The following is an 18,029-nucleotide window of genomic DNA, read 5'->3' as shown; positions in this document are numbered from 1 at the left end:
CCGAAAATACTGCCATTTAAAAAAAAAATGTTGCATTGATCCATGTCCCCTGGGACAGCAGCCGGGTCCCCAAACCCTTTTAAGGCACAATATCTTGCATATTAGCCTTTAAAATTAGCACTTTTGATTTCGAACGTTCGAGTACCATAGACTTAAATGGGGTTCTAAAGTTCATATGAATTTTCGGACTGTTCGAAGGTTCTGGTGCAAACAAACCGGGGGGTGTTCGGCTCATCCCTACTCAGCAGTCGAGCAACAGCGTTAAAGGGAATTTGTCTCAAAATACAGTTCTTTGGCTCCTGGTCCACATACTAATAATGAGGCCAGAAGGCATGTCAATACTATGTGGAATTTAGGTGTGAAGAGGTAGCTGTCATCAGGACATCTGCAATGCTGTGACTTCTGATGAATTCTGCATCTCCCCAGCTATGTGAATAGAGATCTCTCTATTGTCGCAGGCTAAAGTCTCAACTTTCAATTTAGCTTTGATTTAGAATAAACACTAACTGCAGCTAACGTTCTGTATTTTCCTCACAGTGAACTTTCACACTGATCCTCCACTCAATCCAAATCTGATATCCACCCCAGTTTCAAATTATTCTAGGCTGACTTGGCATATCCTTAAATGGAAAAAAGCCAGCATATTAGGCTTTGCATGCATAAAACAATTATATGTTGAACTTTGCCAGCTTCTAATGGTCAAATGTAACAATACTTGCTTAAAGCGGGAGTCCGCCGTTTTTTTTTTTTTTAAAAGCCAGCAGCTACAAATACTGCAGCTGCTGACTTTTAAAATAAGGACACTTACCCGCCCAGCACGCCCACGATGTCGGCACCCGAAGCCGATCTCTCGATCGTCTCTCGGGTGCTGCCGCCGCCATCTTGGGTATGGGAATCAGGAAGTGGAGCCTTTCGGCTTCATTTCCCGGTTCCCTACTGCGCATGCGCGAGTCGCGCTGCGCAATAAGGATGGTCCCGCTGCCTCTCGGATCTGTGTGTTTCCCAGCAGGCAGCGGGGGACTTTCGGAAAGGGGCGTAGATCTACGCCCCTTTCCGCAGATAGCTATGCCGGAAGTGGGTGCAGATACCTGTACTGTACAGGTACCTGCACCCCCCTCCCCCCTGAAAGGTGCCAATTGTGGCGCCGGAGGGGGGGAGGATTCCAATGAGTGGAAGGTCCACTTTAGGGGGGACCTCCGCTTTAAAGAATAACTCCACTTTTGTTGTACAAAAACATCCCCCTCTCGGTGATCTATGTACATTGCAAGGATTTTAACAAGATTTGTTGCAGATTCCTACCTGTTATTATTCTGATAAAATAGCTGTGTGTTTTTCTGTGTCCATGTGTACAGTGAATCTGTATGGCAGTGGTTTTATAATTATCAATCAGCTGCTGCACCTGCAGGGCTCTAATGGGCCCTTTTTGGGCAGAATTTAACTTTTCTTAATAAATAGAAGCGATTTCCAATGCCATTTCTGGCTCAGCCATAGCAAAGTGCTTTTCTTTTACCTTATCCACAGGAGGTTTAAAATCCTGTCAGTTTTTTTGAATTTTTAAAATGATTTTACGATTCTATCACTTTCTGTAGATTGTCTCTCAGTATTCACTTTCTGTAGAAGCCTTCACTTCCTTGTTGCATCACAAAAGAGGGTGTGATAGGGCGCGTTCACAACTAGGGATGGCCGAACTGTTCACCCGGCGGTCAGTTTGCAGCGAATTTTGCGTGTTCGCGATTCGCCCAATCGGCGGACTATTGCCGCTGTTCGCCCGGTGGACATATGTGTTTACAGTGTGAAAGAACTTTGACCCATGATGACACATCCATCATGGGGTACAGGACAGCCAATTGAGACATTTCAGCACATGGACAATTGGACATTCCCCCTACCTTATAAATAGACCTGATCTGGCGGACATTTTACATTCTGTCTTATGTCAGTTTAGGGACAGGACGCTGTGTGGAGCAGGGAGAGACTGTAGTGACACAAATCGCTAGCTATTAGGTCCACAAAAGTCCTTTTAAGTACTGGTATAGGTGTAGTACAGTATATAGGGTTCAGTGCACTGCTGTGCTGGTGATTGCAGCAGCAGCCTGTCTTTTGTCAGTGTAGGGAGGGACAGGACGCTGTGTGCAGCAGGGACAGTGAGTTTAATCACTAGCTAGCTATTAGTATTAGGTCCACAAAGGTCCCTTTAAGGACTGGTATAGGTGTACAGTATATAGGGTTGTACACGTATAATATACAGTATATAGGGTTCTGGTGCACTGCTGTGCTGGTGATTGCTGAATGCACTGCTGACTGATTCTGCAGCTGTCTTTTGTCAGTGTAGGGACAGGACGCTGTGTGGAGCAGGGACAGTCAGTTTAATCACTAGCTATTACTATTAGGTCCACAAAGGTCCTTTTAAGGACTGGTATAGGTGTACAGTATATAGGGTTGTACACGTATAATATACTTTCTTCCAAATATATAAAGAATATTATACTTGACTTCTGCCCAATTCTGCAGCTGTCTTTTATCAGTGTTGGGACTGAGGGACAGTCTGCAAATCAATAGCTACTAGGTCCACAAAGGTCCTTGTAAGAACTGGTATAGGTGTACAATATATAGGGTGCTGGTGCAGGGCTGTGCTGCAGATTACTGCTGGTTTCTGCAGCAGTCTTTTATGAGTGTAGGGACTGAGGTACAGTCTGCAAATCACTAGCTACTAGGTCCACAAAGGTCCTTGTAAGGACTGGTATAGGTGTACAATATATAGGGTGCTGGTGCAGGGCTGTGCTGCAGATTACTGCCCTATTCTGCATCAGTCTTTTATCAGTGTAGGGACTGAGGGACAGTCTGCAAATCACTAGCTACTAGGTCCACAAATGGTGTGTGCACCCCCAAAGACACTACCACCAACACCACCACCATATTCCTTCAGCTTGAGTCACAGGAATTATTTTCCGGTCTATATCAAGACATTTCCGATGCACAGCCACTCTTGGCATTGGATCAGGAAGAGGAGGTAGCAACAACCACCACTCAGCAGTCTGACGACAGTACCCAGATCAGCTCAAGGAGGAGGTTGATCCCCGCTGTTGCTGCGTACTCCGAGATCTCTAATTATAGCGCTGGGGAAGGTGATCTTGATGATGACGTGTCTAGTGATGTCATGTGGGTGCCCACAGGAGAGGAAGAGGAGGGGAGTTCAGAGGGAGATATGGACCAGCAGATAGGTAGGAGAAGCAGGAAGAACTTACATTGCACAGGAGGGACCAAGCAGACTGCGAATGTATCAGGAGTGAAGCATCAACCATGTACGGTCACATCTGGCGCTCCCAGGATGCCGGCACATGGCTCCGCAGTGTGGGCTTTTTTTAACATGTCCGCTGCTGACAATAGTGTGCCCATCTGCAATCTTTGCAGTCAACGCATAAGTCGCGTTAAGCCCAACACTCACCTAGGGACGACCGCCTTAAGAAGGCACATGAGCTGCCATCACCGAGCCCAGTGGGAGCAACGGAACACACAAAGCCACACTCCAGGCTCTCACCGTCCAGCCTGGTCTTCTCCTTCTCCTCTCTCCTCACAATTGTCCTCTACTCCACCTTCCATCACGCCATCCTCACGTTTTTCTGCAAAAAGGCAGGCTTCCATGGGCCAAATGTTCGAGCGTAAAAAAATGACGCCGGATAACCCTCTTGCCCAGCGGTTGACGGCTGGCTTGTGAGAACTGATAGCCTGCCAACTACTGCCATATAAACTGGTGGACTCGGAGGCCTTTCGAAAATTTGTGGCCATTGGAACACCACAATGGAAGGTCCCAGGAAGGAAGTATTTCTCACAGAAGGGCATCCCAGAGCTATATGGCCATGTTCAGCGGCAAGTGAATGTATCTCTGGCACACAGTGTCGGTGCCAAGATACATCTGACCACAGACACGTGGTCTACCAAACACGGGCAGGGAAGGTATATCACTTTTACTGCCCACTGAGTGAACCCTCTGACGGCCGTCAAGCATGTAACCCGTGGCACCCGTGTAGATTTGGTTTTACCGCCACGGATTGCATGCAGGCCTGCCTTTTCTTCTCCTCCTCCTACTCCATCCTCCTCCCTCTCCTCCTTGGCTGACTCCTCCTTTTCCGCTGCTAGCGTCTCTTCCACTGCGCTGCCCAAGCTCCCAAGAACCTATTCGACATGCCAGGTGAGACGTTGCCATGCTGTGCTGCGTCTGTTGTGCCTAGAAGCCAAGAGGCACAACAGACGCAACACCGCTCAATTTGACAGTTGGTAAAGTGGTGTGTGACAACGGTACCAATCTGCTTAGCGCATTGAAACAGGGCAAAATTACGCACGTGCCATGCATGGCACACGTCTTAAACTTGGTCGTGCAGCGATTCATTGTCAAATACCCTGGGGTCCAGGACATCTTGTGGCAGGCAAGGAAAATCTCAGCCCATTTCAGAAGATCTTACACGGCCATGGCTCGCCTTGCTGACATTCAGCGACGACACAATCTGTCGGTCAGACGTCTTATTTGCGATTGCCCGACGCGATAGAACTCAACCTTCTATATGCTTGATAGGCTGCTCCAGCAGAAATGTGCAGTTAACGTCTACCTGTACGAACTCTGCGGCAGAACAGGTTCTGGGGAGCTGTTTTTTTTTTCACTGTGCCAGGGGCTGCTCATGCGCGACGCATGCAGACTTCTGTGGCCATTTGATGAGATCACCAAATTGGTCAGTCGCAGCCATGGCGCCATCAGTGACATGGTACCTTATGCCTTCTTTATGGTGCGTGCTTTGCGCAATGTCATTCATCAAGCCATGGAGGAGCAGGAGCGGGAAGATGAGGAAGTCGCAATGCTGGATGAATTCCCAGGGGGGGCTACTCTATCTGAGACAAGTCAACAACAGGAGTCTGAAGAGGAGTCAGAGGAGGATGGTGGCGGGGCGGATGAGGAGGAGCAAGAAGAGCATGCTTTAAACCTTTCTGGGATCTCTGTTGTTGTGCGTGGATGGGGAGAGGAGAACGAGGAGGACGACATTATTCTGGATGATGAGCAGGAGCCAGGCCACCACACCGCTTCAAGTTTAGTGCAAATGGGGGCCTTCATGCTCCAGTGTTTTAACAGGGATCCCCGTCTAAAAAGCATAAGGGTCAAGGACCAGTACTGGGTGGCAACGTACTTAGACCTCCGGTACAAACACAAAATGGCGGAAATGTTACAACCGTCACAGAGGGCTGTCAGAATGGAGCACTTCCAGGCCTTGCCTCGAGAAATGCTGCATTCTGCTTTAGCGTGCGCTGGCAGAGGAGGAATTCCCACTCCCAGAGAAAGAGTTGCGGGTACCAATCCAACAGCGCCTGCAAGAAGAGGGTGGTTTGAAGATGTGTCGGTGACTTCTGATATGAGGTCATTCTTTCAGCCGACCCATCAACAGGTGTCATACGGATCCAGCATCAGAGAACGCCTAGACCGACAGGTGTCCGACTACATCAGGTTAACGGCCAATGTGGATGCTCTGAGGAGTGATGAACCCCTGGACTACTGGGTGGGCAGGCTTGACCTCTGGCCAGAGCTTGCCCAATTTGTAATGGAACTGTTGGCTTGCCCCTCGTCCAGTGTCCTGTCCAAAAGGATGTTCAGCGCAGCAAGGGGGATCGTGACCGATAAGCGCACTCGCCTAGCTCACGACAGTGTTGACTACCTCACATTTATAAAAATGAATGAGGCATGGATATTGGAGGAATTCAACACATGTGACCAGTAGACCATGTATATCTCTATAAACTATTTATTTAATCGAGCACACAGACCTTTTTTCTACATTTGGCTCACTTCCTTCTACAAAAAAAGCACACCGTACTATATGCCCGTACCCTCCTGTTTGAAGAGGTTGAGCGGTGTCATATTTTTGGGGCCCAGCAGCAAGTGGCTGGTATCAGTGCTTCTGTCAGTGCTCTCTATCTCGGTGCTGGTGTCAGTGCTCTCTATCTCGGTGCTGGTGTCAGTGCACTCTATCACGGTGCTGGTGTCAGTGCTCTATATCACGGTGCTGGTGTCAGTGCGCTCTATCACGGTGCTGGTGTCAGTGCGCTCTATCACGGTGCTGGTGTCAGTGCACTCTATCACGGTGCTGGTGTTAGTGCACTCTATCACGGTGCTGGTGTCAGTGCACTCTATCACGGTGCTGGTGTCAGTGCTCTATATCACGGTGCTGGTGTCAGTGCACTCTATCGCGGTGCTGGTGTCAGTGCTCTATATCACGGTGCTGGTGTCAGTGCACTCTATCACGGTACTGGTGTCAGTGCTCTATATCACGGTGCTGGTGTCAGTGCTCTATATCACGGTGCTGGTGATCATCTCCTGCACCCTCTTCATAGCCTACCCTGACCTTTCCTCTCCTCCATTGCCTTCATGCGCTCCTGAGTCCTGAATTGTCAAAATTTCACAGATAAAAAAAGAATGCTTGTAGTTGTCGATCCCAGATTCACTTCATACATGTGTTATGTCAGTGGCCATGTGGTGGGACTATGTGTGCACAGCTAGTAAGTATTTTGTGGCTGGAAATATGACCTGTAGGTTTTTAAAGTTCACCTGCCATTGAAGTCAATGGGGCCCGTCGCAAACTTTGCGGTTAGCGAACTTTTGGCCGCGTTCGCGGTTCGCGTTTACGAAATGTCCCGTCAGAAGTTCGTCCATCTCTATTCACGACACCTACCTCATTACATTACCACCTTCCACCCACTTACTATACAATCTTATTGTACAATCTTCATTAGATCCACTATCAGCTACTGTATGTAAGCCCAAGGGCCTGTCTAATTTGATACAAATTGAATGGATTGTTCAGGTGGGTCATCCTCTTCCATAGTTTTGGCAAAATCTAAATGAAATTGTACAGAGATTGTACGATCAGATTGCATAGTGTATGGCCATCTATATATAATTACATAGGAGGGAATGGATGGAGACACTCAGATGGCAGACCTCATTCACATCTCCTCCCAGAGGAAACTCACATTCCTGCATGCCCTACGCGTAACTTTCTCCCCAGAGATGCTCCAGAGCTATTTTTGAAGTGGGGCATAGTGCGTTACCGCAGTTTTTTGTTGCATTTTCTGCACTTGGGTGCATGGTCAAGTGCTCATTTTCTATGCGGTTTGTCATGCATTTGGAAACACACAGATGTGAATGGAGCCTCATTGTTCTTGTGTAAAGGTACCAATTTCACTTTCAGACCCCATTTACACCTAGAGTTGTGGGAGCACATGCTTTTTGGCAAATTTTTCCAGTGACAGTTGATTGCAATGGTGATGGTGTTATGCTACGTAAATAGAAATCTAACATGTCACACTTTAAAATTGCGCACGCTCATAGAATGGCGCCAAACTAAGATACTTAAAAATCATCATAGGCGATGTTTTTTACAGGTTACCAGTTTAGAGTTACAGAGGAGGTCTAGTGCTAGAATTACATGTGTGGTGCAAACACCATTTACATAGATGGGGTGTGACCTACATATGGGTTCACCACTGTGCATGAACATGGGGGCGGGGTGCCTTACATTTTTTTTTATTATTGTTTATTTTATTACTTTTTTTTTAAGTTTTAAACTGTCCCTTTAAAAAAATACATATATTTTTATCACTGTTATTCCTATCACAAGAAATGTAAGCATCCCTTGTGTTAGAAATAAGGCATGACTGGTCCTGTTTTATGGAGCTAGAGGAAATCCCTTTAGATGTGATCGCCCTTTGAGAGTATCACACCAAAAATGACATTTTTGTTGCAGGGGAGGCTCAAAATCTCTATTGTATCTTAGTGCAGACTTTTGGGAAAATCAGTGAGCCAATCACACAATATTAAAATTGTGTAAAAAATTGTGTGAAACTTTTAAATCAATATCAACGACATGGTATTGATAAGAGTTATTTTATTTAAGGGAAACATGGCCCATTGGGAAACCTCCAGGTAGCCATATTGCATTGCATTTTACATAAAATTACAGAACTGCAAATTGAAAAGGAAAGGTAATTTTTAATAAAATTTTTATTACAATATGACTTTTGTCGCAATTGTATATGCTATATTATTTTTTTTTAATTGCTAGTTTTATAATAGAGAATTGGTACTTGGACTTTATAGGCACTGAAATACACAATGTAGAATTTTTTTTTAATTATTATAAATTGATTAAAAATGGAGAATTCGTACTTGGACTTCATAGGCACTGAGATATACAATGTAGAATTTTTTTTATTTTTTTATTATAAATTGATTAAAAATTGAGAATTGGTACTTGGACTTTATAGGCACTGAGATCTACAATATAGAAATGAAAATAGTTTTTATTATAAATCGATTAAAAATAAAAAACAAACAATGAATTAAAAACTTTGCAAAGTAAGGTTTGCCTAGATACTGATACTGCACACAACTCATACACCAAGAAAATCCTGATTAACCATGACAGTGCCCTTGTTGCAATAGCAAATGATTTTCCTATCGGTCTTGGTGTGAGTTGGTCATGTTGTGCAGTAACTTGGCTTTATATGTTACGCGTATATACACGCTTCTTCAGGAGCTTAGGCATACATTAAAATGCTCATCACACAAGGTTTGACAACAAGTTAGGTAGCAAGATAGGTGAGTATCCAGGAAAATGGCAGGTGTGACAGGCATATCACATCAAGGAGGTGATTGGTCCATAATATTGATTCCCAATTAAACAGTGGTTATGTAATTACCATAGTATAATACAGTGGGTAAGAAAGGATAAGTCGCAACATGGTCACTCCTAGATAATAGAGCTGCAGAGGGTCTCTAAAGAGATGTGTTCCTCGTAGATTACAGCAGTTGAGTATCAATATATCATAGATGTAAGGTTACTTGCTATCTTCCAACACTCCAGAGATCACAAAATGTGAACACCCATATACCATCACCATGTTTTGCTTTCAGGTCGCACAAGTGGGAAAGGGGCCCTTATGGAGAAAGGATTTTCTTAGTCATCACCTAGGTACAAAGTTCTTACTCTTCTTTTCAGTTTATCTGGCTGTAATTGAACAGATACATAATCACATGAATTAACGAGCAAACTGGGTTTCTAAGGTAACTCTGTTATCAGGTCCAAATGCTTTTACAGCATATATGGAAGACAATTTTTCCTTTGTTAAATATTAAAGTTGTACATTGACATTTATTTTTCAGCCAAAATGCCATTTGTACGAACTGCCTGGGTGCCCAAGGAACTTTGAGCCTGTTTGTGGAACTGATGGAAATTCCTATTCCAATGAGTGCATGCTGTGTGCCTCAAATAGGTAAAATGCTTGTTTTGATTGTGCATATCGCTTTTAGTGATCCATCTTAAAGTACTACATGTGAACCAGTTCACATTTCCAGAGACAAAGTATATCATTATGCATCCTGGTTCATTTATAAACTCACAGAGCATATTCTTAGGAACACTACACTATATTAGGGTAATTCACCAACTTACTTCACTATGGTAGTGCAATTCTGGTTCAGGTTGACATGATTGCATCATGCAATATACACTCACTGCCCACTTTATTGGGTACATCCCTTTTCTTTCTCATTTTTCAGCAAATCGTCTTCATTACGTCTAGATGCCTAAATGCATTGAGTTTCTGCCATGTGATTGGCTGATTAGTAATTTGTGTTAGCAAGCAATTCAACAGTTGCTTGCTAACACAAATTGCTAATCAGCCAATCACATGGCAGAAACTCAATGCATTTAGGCATCTAGACGTAATGAAGACGATTTGCTGAAAAATGAGAAAGAAAGGGGATTTAATTGACTTTGAATGTGACATGGTTGTTGGTGCCAGAGAGGCTGGTCTGAGTATTTAAAAAACTGCTACTCTACTGGGATTTTCACGCACAGCCATCTCTAGGGTTTACAGAGAATGGTCTGAAAAGTAGAAAATATCCAGTGAGTGGCAGTTGTGTGGACAAAAATGCCTTGTTGATGTCAGAGGAGAAAGGGCAGACTGGTTTCAGATGATAGAAAGGCAACAGTAACACAAATAATCACTTGTTACAAGTAAAGTATGTAGAATACCATCTATGAATGCACAACACGTTGAGCCTTGAAGCAAATGGTCTACAGCAGCAGAAGACCACACCGGATGCCACTCCTGTCAGCTAAGAACAGGAAACTGAGGCTACAATTTGCACAGGCTCACCAACATTGCACAATAGAGGATTGAATAAACATTGCCTGGTCTGATGAGTCTCGATTTCAGCTGTGACATTCAAATGGTAGGGTCAGGTTTACGTACATTACATGCATTTGAGCATTGTAGTGCCATTGATTTTGAATGGCATCCCAACATACTAAGTCAACACAGCTCTAAAACACAAGCTTTTGCAGTGTACCACAATGAACCGAGATGTATTGTGTTTGGTATGTCCATTTCTGTGTATTGGAATACCATTCAGAATTAATAGACTGCCATAATGCAACATACGTTATAAGCACATTAATGTACCGCCCGGGAATGAAGAAATATGAATGGGCCCTTAAGAAGATAGCTCATTACTGGCACTAATCTTTAAACTGCAATATGTGTGCCATAATGTGTGCGCCTGTTGTGTTCAGTCTAAGCTCTGTTACTATAGTGTCTAAAAATATTATGTGTGATTTATAATCTTGGAGGATGGAATAGTGTCTAAATTGCCATTAGGAACCAATCAGATTGAATTTGCCATAAATCAGCCCAGACATTTCCGGTTTCATAATAAAGAAATATAATTTCAGCAGGGTCTCCTACCTTTTATTTTCTATTATACTTTGCATTTTTAACAATGTTTGCATGTTGGCTGTATCATTTATCATTGTTTATAGAATATTTATAAAACAATTATCAAAACTAAGCGTGTCATGAATTTTTCGATGCATGTTGCACTCTGCAAAGCTGCACAAAACGAAGAACAGACACTTAGATGTATATTGTTAACAGCATATTTCCTTTAAGTGGCCTCTATTTTCAGCCTTGGCAGTGCTTAGTGACTAGGTCAATATTTATAGGATGCTAAGTACTTGACAAAGAATCATTATGATACTGGTGCTGCATGGATAATGTGAAATGTATTTTCTTTCTCCACAGACAGAATAAACAGAAGGTTCAGATTAAATCGCTTCATGTATGCTGATGCATGAAGACCTTGCAAAGCTTCAGATGTTGCCACGATCATCACCATGGATAGCATTTCAGTTCACGATGGAACATCTGTCACAAATGCAAAAATGTCTTGTTATAATGAAGAAAACAAAATGATTATGCATGTAGTTTCTGCAATGTTTTCTATATCCACAATTGTTTTAAAATGGGACTCAACTCCTCCCACCCCCGTCATTTTTTTCCCCTCTTACCTGTGTTCCTGGGTTCTTCAAAACACATGCTCACCTACACAGCCAAACTAGCATTGTTCTCTGCAATCCACTGTTCAGGTGCCGTACAATGGGTCTCGTGCTGCCATTTTGGTCCTCCTTAGCTGGCCTTTTCTGGGTACAGGCAGCCAGCTCCGATTGACATGCCATGCCCAACCCCTAGCCAATCAGTGTGCCGATTCTGCAGCCTTCTGGGAGATGTGATGTAAGTACCCCAGGAGGCTGCAGGACCAGTGACACATAATTCTGGCTTAGTTCAGAGTGGCAATGGGTACAGGGTCAAAAATATGAAAATTCAAAAAGAATAGAAAATTAAATCACGTAATTTTACTTGGGTGGGGTGGGAGGGGGTGTTTAAAATGGAACTAGCTTCCTTTTGGGAGTTAGGTTTTGCCATAAGTCTCATGTACATGTTTGGTTTGGTGACAGTATTTGCAGGCACAGTTGCAGCATCCAGTTCTACTGCCAGCAACCTGGATAAGTCTATGATAGGCTAAAATATACAACGGGTAAAATACGTATTTTAATACATCACCCTTTTTTTTAAGTAAATATATTTATAAAAGTGCGATTGACATGAAATTTTCATCAAATATTGGTAACAACCATTGCAATCCATACATACAAAGAAACCAAAACAAATACGTTCAGATATATAGTTATGTGTAATAAAAACACAGGGAAAAAGTGTTGAATACATGAAGAAAGGGAGGTGCAAAAAGGCATGAAAAGCCAAGACTCCAGGTGAAATATATTAGTAATTAGAAAGCAAGCATGCCCCCTGTCAGTGCAAAATAATATCAGCTGGTTCCATCTCAACTGATGGCCTATAAAAAGGTGTCTCATAACCAAGGTGTCACACAATAAAGATCTCATGATGGGTAAAAGCAAAGCTCTCTCAAGACCTTGGGAACCATATTTTTGCAAAAGATACTGATGGCATTGGTAACAGAAGAAATTCTAAACGTCTGATTGTTCCAGTGAGCACTGTTGGGGCCATAATCCAGAAGTGGAAAGAACATAATTTCACTATAAACCGCCACAACAGGAGTGAAAAGAATTATCAGAAGAGTTGTCCAAGAGCCAAGGACCACTTGTGATGAGCTTCAGAAAGACCTGGAATTAGCAGGTACAATTGTTTCAAAGAAAACAATAAGTAATGCACTTAACTGCCATGACCTGTATGCATGCCCACCACACAAGGCTCCATTGCTGAAGAAAAAGCATGTTGAAGCTTGTTTAAAGTTTTATGCACAACATTTAGACAAGCCTGTGAATTACTGGGAGAATATAGTCTGGTCAGATGAGACCAAAATTGAACTCTTTGGATGCCACAATACACACCATGTTTGGAGGTCAAATGGCACTGCACATCACCCCAAAACACCCCCCTACCAGCAGTGAAGTTTGGAGGTGGGAACATCATGGTGCCGGGCTGTTTTTCAGCATAATGTACTGGCAAACTTCATATGATTGAAGGAGGAATGAATGGAAAAATATACCAAGACATTCTTGATAAAAATCTGCTGCCATCTACCAGGATGATGACGATAAAATGAGGGTGGACATCTCATCAAAACAATTATCCCAAACACAAAGCCAGGGAAACTCTCAATTAGTTTCAAAGAAATTAACTAAAGCTGCTAGAATGGCCCAGCCAATCACCCGACTTTAATCCAATAAAAAATCTATGGAATGAACTAAAGATCAGAGTTCATAGAAGAGGCCCACAGAATCTTCAAGATTTGAAGACTGTTTGTGTGGAAGAATGGGCCAAAATCACATCTGAGCAATGCATAGGACTTCTCCATACAGGGGGCATCTTGAAGCTGTCATTAGCAACAAAGGATTTTGTATCAAGTATTAAGGCGGGATTGCACTGTGGAAAAAAATATTAAAAGCCAGCAGCTACAAATACTGCAGCTGCTGACTTTTAATAAATGAACACTCACCTGTCCCGGGGTCCAGCGATGCCGGCAGCCGAGGCCGATCGATCGCTTGGCTCTCGGCTGCTGCCGTCACCATTCTAGGTGAGGGAATCAGGAAGTGAAGCAAATCGGCTTCACTTCCCGGTTCCCTACTGCGCATGCGCGAGTCACGCAGCACAATAGGAATTGTCCGCGCTGTCTCTGGGACCCGTGTGTGTCCCAGCAGACATCGCGCAGGGACAGGAAGGAGCGTAGACTCCCGTGGGAGTCTATGCCCGGAAGTGGGTGTAAATACCTGTCTTTGACAGGTATCTGCACCCCCCTCCCCCCTGAAAGGTGCCAATTGTGACACCGGAGGGGGGGAGGGTTCCGATCAGCGGAAGTTCCACTTTAGGGTGGAACCCCGCTTTAAATACATTTCAGTTAGTGTGTTCAATACTTTTTCCTTATGTCACTCTTTTTGGTCTCTTTGTGTGTATGGATTACATGGGTTGTTACCGACATGTGTTGAAAATTTCATGTCAATAGCACCTTTAGAAAAGTATTCACCTAGAAAAATGGTGACGTGTTCAATATTTATTTTACCCGCTGTATATCAGCTGGACACTGTAACAAGTGGTCAACTAGTCACATATGTCAGCCTATCATAAATTTTGACAGGTTGCTGGCAGTAGGCCTGCATGCTGATACTGTGGACACCCAAAGACACAGGGATTTGACGCTGATGAGCCAAACTCGTGCACATAGCCATAAAGTGAAATTCCTAGCAAACAGCTGAATAAACAATTTAAATACAAATAGCATACAGTATGTACTGTTTTACATGCCAAAGGATTTACGTATAATCCTGAATAGCCAGTGCTGTATTTACACACGTCTACCATACTACAATGCTAGGAAGATCACTCTCCTACTTTAGATTTACAGCTTCCAGGATCACCACTTTGTTCATTTGAGAGAGGTGAAGTTGCTGATTTATTGTCCAGTGAACATGGTGGCACAGGTTATGCCTTACTGTACAACTTTACTAATTTTTACAAAGTGAAATGGCAAACATGCATATACTGTTTATAAACTGCGGATTCACTGTAGCTGTTCACCTGGAATTCAACTTTAATATCATTCTGTTGATTCACACATTAATTTTTACTAGCAATCAATTTATATAAAAAAGTCAGCATGTTACCAAATACAATACCTAGAGTTGTGTTTATCTTATACTTTTCTTTGGAACCTTTAATTTGGTATTCAGATATTCTTCACTAAATGCATCATAAATAGTGCTTCTTTTTTGAAAGCATGCAAACTTTTTTTTTTGATTTTTGATTTGAGAGGGATTTATCCTATTTATCGTGGAGGTCATTATCACCAAATATTCCAATGGGGACACTAGCTACCGTGGATTTTCCTTACTTTGACGGTGTGTCCTCTCACTTCCTGTTTGTGCTATGGGACAGGTAGAGAAGGGAAATCTCCCCAATAGGACACAGGTTCTATAACCTTCCCTTATGCTTTCTAAAATGAAAAACTGTTTTTCAGTTCTATTTTAACAGTGTATCTTCCAGTAAAAAAAACTGTGCTTTTCAACCAGAAGGTATCAGAATTTTAAAATAGGATTTATCAGGGATTCTTCAGTTGTACTTCCTTTCCTACATTATAGTTCAATTCACTATTGTATTTTCTTAACCCCTCCATGAAAGTAAAGACGAATTTATTGTAATACATCTTGTTTTTATGAAACTAAGAGATATGCAATACCAACATTTAATGTTGTTTAGGGTAAACCTAATCCTAAAGCAACCCACTTAGAAAACTACAATTAACCTAAAAGCTTTCCTTGTAAAAGAAGAGAGTACCTACCACTCAGGCTGCCCATATCACCAACTTCTGTTGTAGAGAAATATTCCTGTGAAGTCTGCTTAGAAACTAACAACTCCACGAGTGACCAGCTGTACTTAGTGGCTCCCGCTACTGACCTCCGCATCACCATTGTGTATTGTAGTAACTTAAGATTTGTGGGAAGAACAACTGAACTCAAGGATGGACACAGGTGATCGATACACTAATGCCTCGTACACACAATCAAACTTTCCGGTGGTGTGTGGGCTCCGGCTGACTTTTTTATCCCCAAAAAAAGAAGAAAGTAGTTTTGACTCCAAAACTGTCCACCGGACTGCGAGTCCAGCGGACAATCCTGCCGTGTGTGTGCTAGTCCGCCATACTTTTGAAATGAACGGACTAAGGAAAGTCCGTTCATTTTGAACATGGCTCCAGGTAGCCGGGACTAGCAAAGGAAGTCAATGATTGACATGTCGCTGGCCCCGTCACCTGGTATGGACTTAAAGGGGAAGCCCTACGCCAAAAAAACGGCGTGGGGGTCCCCCTAGGTCCATATAAGACCCTTATGCGAGCACGCAGGCCGGGCCGGTCAGGAAAGGGGGTGGGGATGAGCGAGCGACCCCCTCCTCCTGAGCCGTACCAGGCCGCGTGCCCTCAACATGGGGGGGTGCTTTAGGGAAGGGGGCCACGCGGCCCTCACACCCCAAAGCACCTTGTCCCCATGTTGATGAGGACAAGGGCCTCTTCCCTACAACCCTGGCCATTGGTTGTCGGGGTCTGCGAGCGGGGGGCTTATCTGAATCCGGGAGCTCCCTTTAATAAGGGGGCCCCCAGATACTGGCCCCCCACCCTATGTGAATGAGTATGGGGTACAATGTACCCCTACCCATTCACCTGTGAAAAAAATGTAAATAAAACACAACACACAAGGGTTAAAAATAATTTATTGCACAGCTCCAGGGGTCTTCTTCCATCTTGGGGGGTCTTCTCGCCGGACTCCTCCGCTATCTTCTGCTAGCTCTTTTACTAGCGGAGGAGCCGGCTTTCTTCTTCGTCGCTGCCTGGGGGTCTTCTTCTGACTTCGGGGATCTTGTCCCCCCTTCAGGGGTCTTGTCCCCCTCTTTGGCTCTTCTTGCTGGGCCTCCGCTTTCTTCCTTTAGCTCTTTTACTAGTGGTGGCCCGGTCTTCTGTCGCCGCCTCTTCTTCCGACTTCAGGGGTCTTGTCCCCCTCTTCGGTTCATCTTGCCGGGCCTCCGCTCCTTCTTCCAGCTCTTTTACTGGCGGAGGCCCCGTCTTCTGTCGCCGCCTTCTCTTATTTTCTTCTTCCTTGAGATGTTGACTCGACGCTGTCTCTGGCCGTAATGACAGGGATGTGTTGTGCTGCGACTTATATAGGGACAATGGGCGGGGTCACCGTGTGATGTCCCCACCCATTATGATGTCACAGAGGATGCTGGGACTGTGACATCATAATGGGCAGGGACCTCACACGGGCGCCCCCCCTTCCCCAAAGCACCCCCCCATGTTGAGGGCACGCGGCCTGGTACGGCTCGCTCGTCCCCACCCCTTTTCCTGACCTCCGTGTGTGGGCAAGTCCTTTCATTTCAAAAGTACGGCGGACTCCCGACTAGGTCTGCTGGAAAAGTCCGGTCGTGTGTGGCGGGTCCGCTCGTTCAGAAAGCGCGGCGGACTATCCAGCGGTTTGTCTACCAGACTAAGTCCGCTGGATAGTCGGATCGTGTGTACGCGGCATTCGTTTATAAACAGACTTCAGAGGATATGAGAGGGAGAGAACACCAGGAGGGGTATTTACTCTTCTTTTGCAGGGAAAGCTTTTTGGCTCATTTTTGTTTCCTGACAGGTTCACATTAAACTGAACATTTATCAAACTCTTTCGAGTTAGCTAAGTACCATGATAATGTCCTTCCCACCTTTCCTGTTTCACTGAGTGCTGGTGTGCAGTCATGTTGGGACAGCAAGGGGCCATCTCCAAATTGTTCCCACAAAGTTGGGAGCATGAAAATGTACAAAATGTCTTGGTATGCTGACACCTTTAAGGTGTTGTAAAGCTTCCTTTTTTATTTTCTAAATAGGTTACTTTAAGCTAGTGTATTGTTGGTTCACTTACCTTTTCCTTCGATTTCCCTTCTAAATGTTTTTTTTCTTTGTCTGAATTTCTCACTTCCTGTTTCTCCTCAGTAAACTTCACACCATCATGCGAGCGGTGTTTAGTCAGCCAGAACAGCTTACTGAGGAGGAACAGGAAGTGAGAAATTCAGACAAAGAAAACAAAGAAGTAAAAGGTAAGTGAACCAACAATGCACTAGCTTAAAGGAACCTATTTAGAAAATAAAAAATTAACCTTTACAACCCCTTTAAGAGTTCCCTTCATTGGAACTAAGGGGCTAAGCCCATCCCCTGAAAACCTATACCATATTCCCCCTGCGCCAAATGATTTGGACCAGTGCACAAAGCAAGGTCCATAAAGACATGGATGAGCGAGTTTGGGTTGTAGGAACTTGATTAGCCTACATAGAGTCCTGACCTCAACCCGATAGAACACCTTTGAGATGAATTACAGCGGAGACTTGGTCAAACATTCCTATAGACACGCTCTAAAATCTGGTGGACAGCCTTCCTAAAAGAGTTGAAGCTGTTATAGCTGCAAAGGGTGGGCCAAATCAATATTGAACCCTACGGACTAAGACTGGGATGCCATTAAAGTTAATGCGTGCATAAAGGCAGGCATCCCAATGTAAATTAGTGAGTGTACAGCTTGTATATCAGTGTAAATTTGCTGCCCCCTCAAAATAACTCAACATACAGCCATTCATGTCTAAACCGCTGGCAACAA

The 18,029-nt window shown here is 44.0% G+C and overlaps 1 protein-coding gene across 1 annotated transcript in view; it reads left to right on the top strand.

Moving 5' to 3' along the window:
• The window catches only part of SPINK2 (serine peptidase inhibitor Kazal type 2), a 55,587-nt gene extending 40,547 nt beyond the window's left edge, over positions 1-15,040 (top strand). The window contains exons 3-4 of the mRNA XM_077475411.1: positions 9,203-9,312; positions 11,125-15,040. Of these exons, the coding sequence (XP_077331537.1) occupies positions 9,203-9,312; positions 11,125-11,170 (156 nt within the window). The 3' untranslated portion in view covers positions 11,171-15,040. The remainder of the gene's footprint in view (positions 1-9,202; positions 9,313-11,124) is intronic.
• Positions 15,041-18,029: the final 2,989 nt, after the last annotated feature.

Source organism: Lithobates pipiens, unplaced genomic scaffold (genome assembly GCF_037356315.1).
Source record: "Lithobates pipiens isolate NorthernLeopardFrog02 unplaced genomic scaffold, aLitPip1_a1.2 Scaffold_13, whole genome shotgun sequence".
Lineage (NCBI taxonomy): Eukaryota > Metazoa > Chordata > Amphibia > Anura > Ranidae > Lithobates > Lithobates pipiens.
The sequence above is the reverse complement of the archived record's forward strand: the minus strand, read 5'-3'. Positions and strand labels throughout refer to the sequence as shown.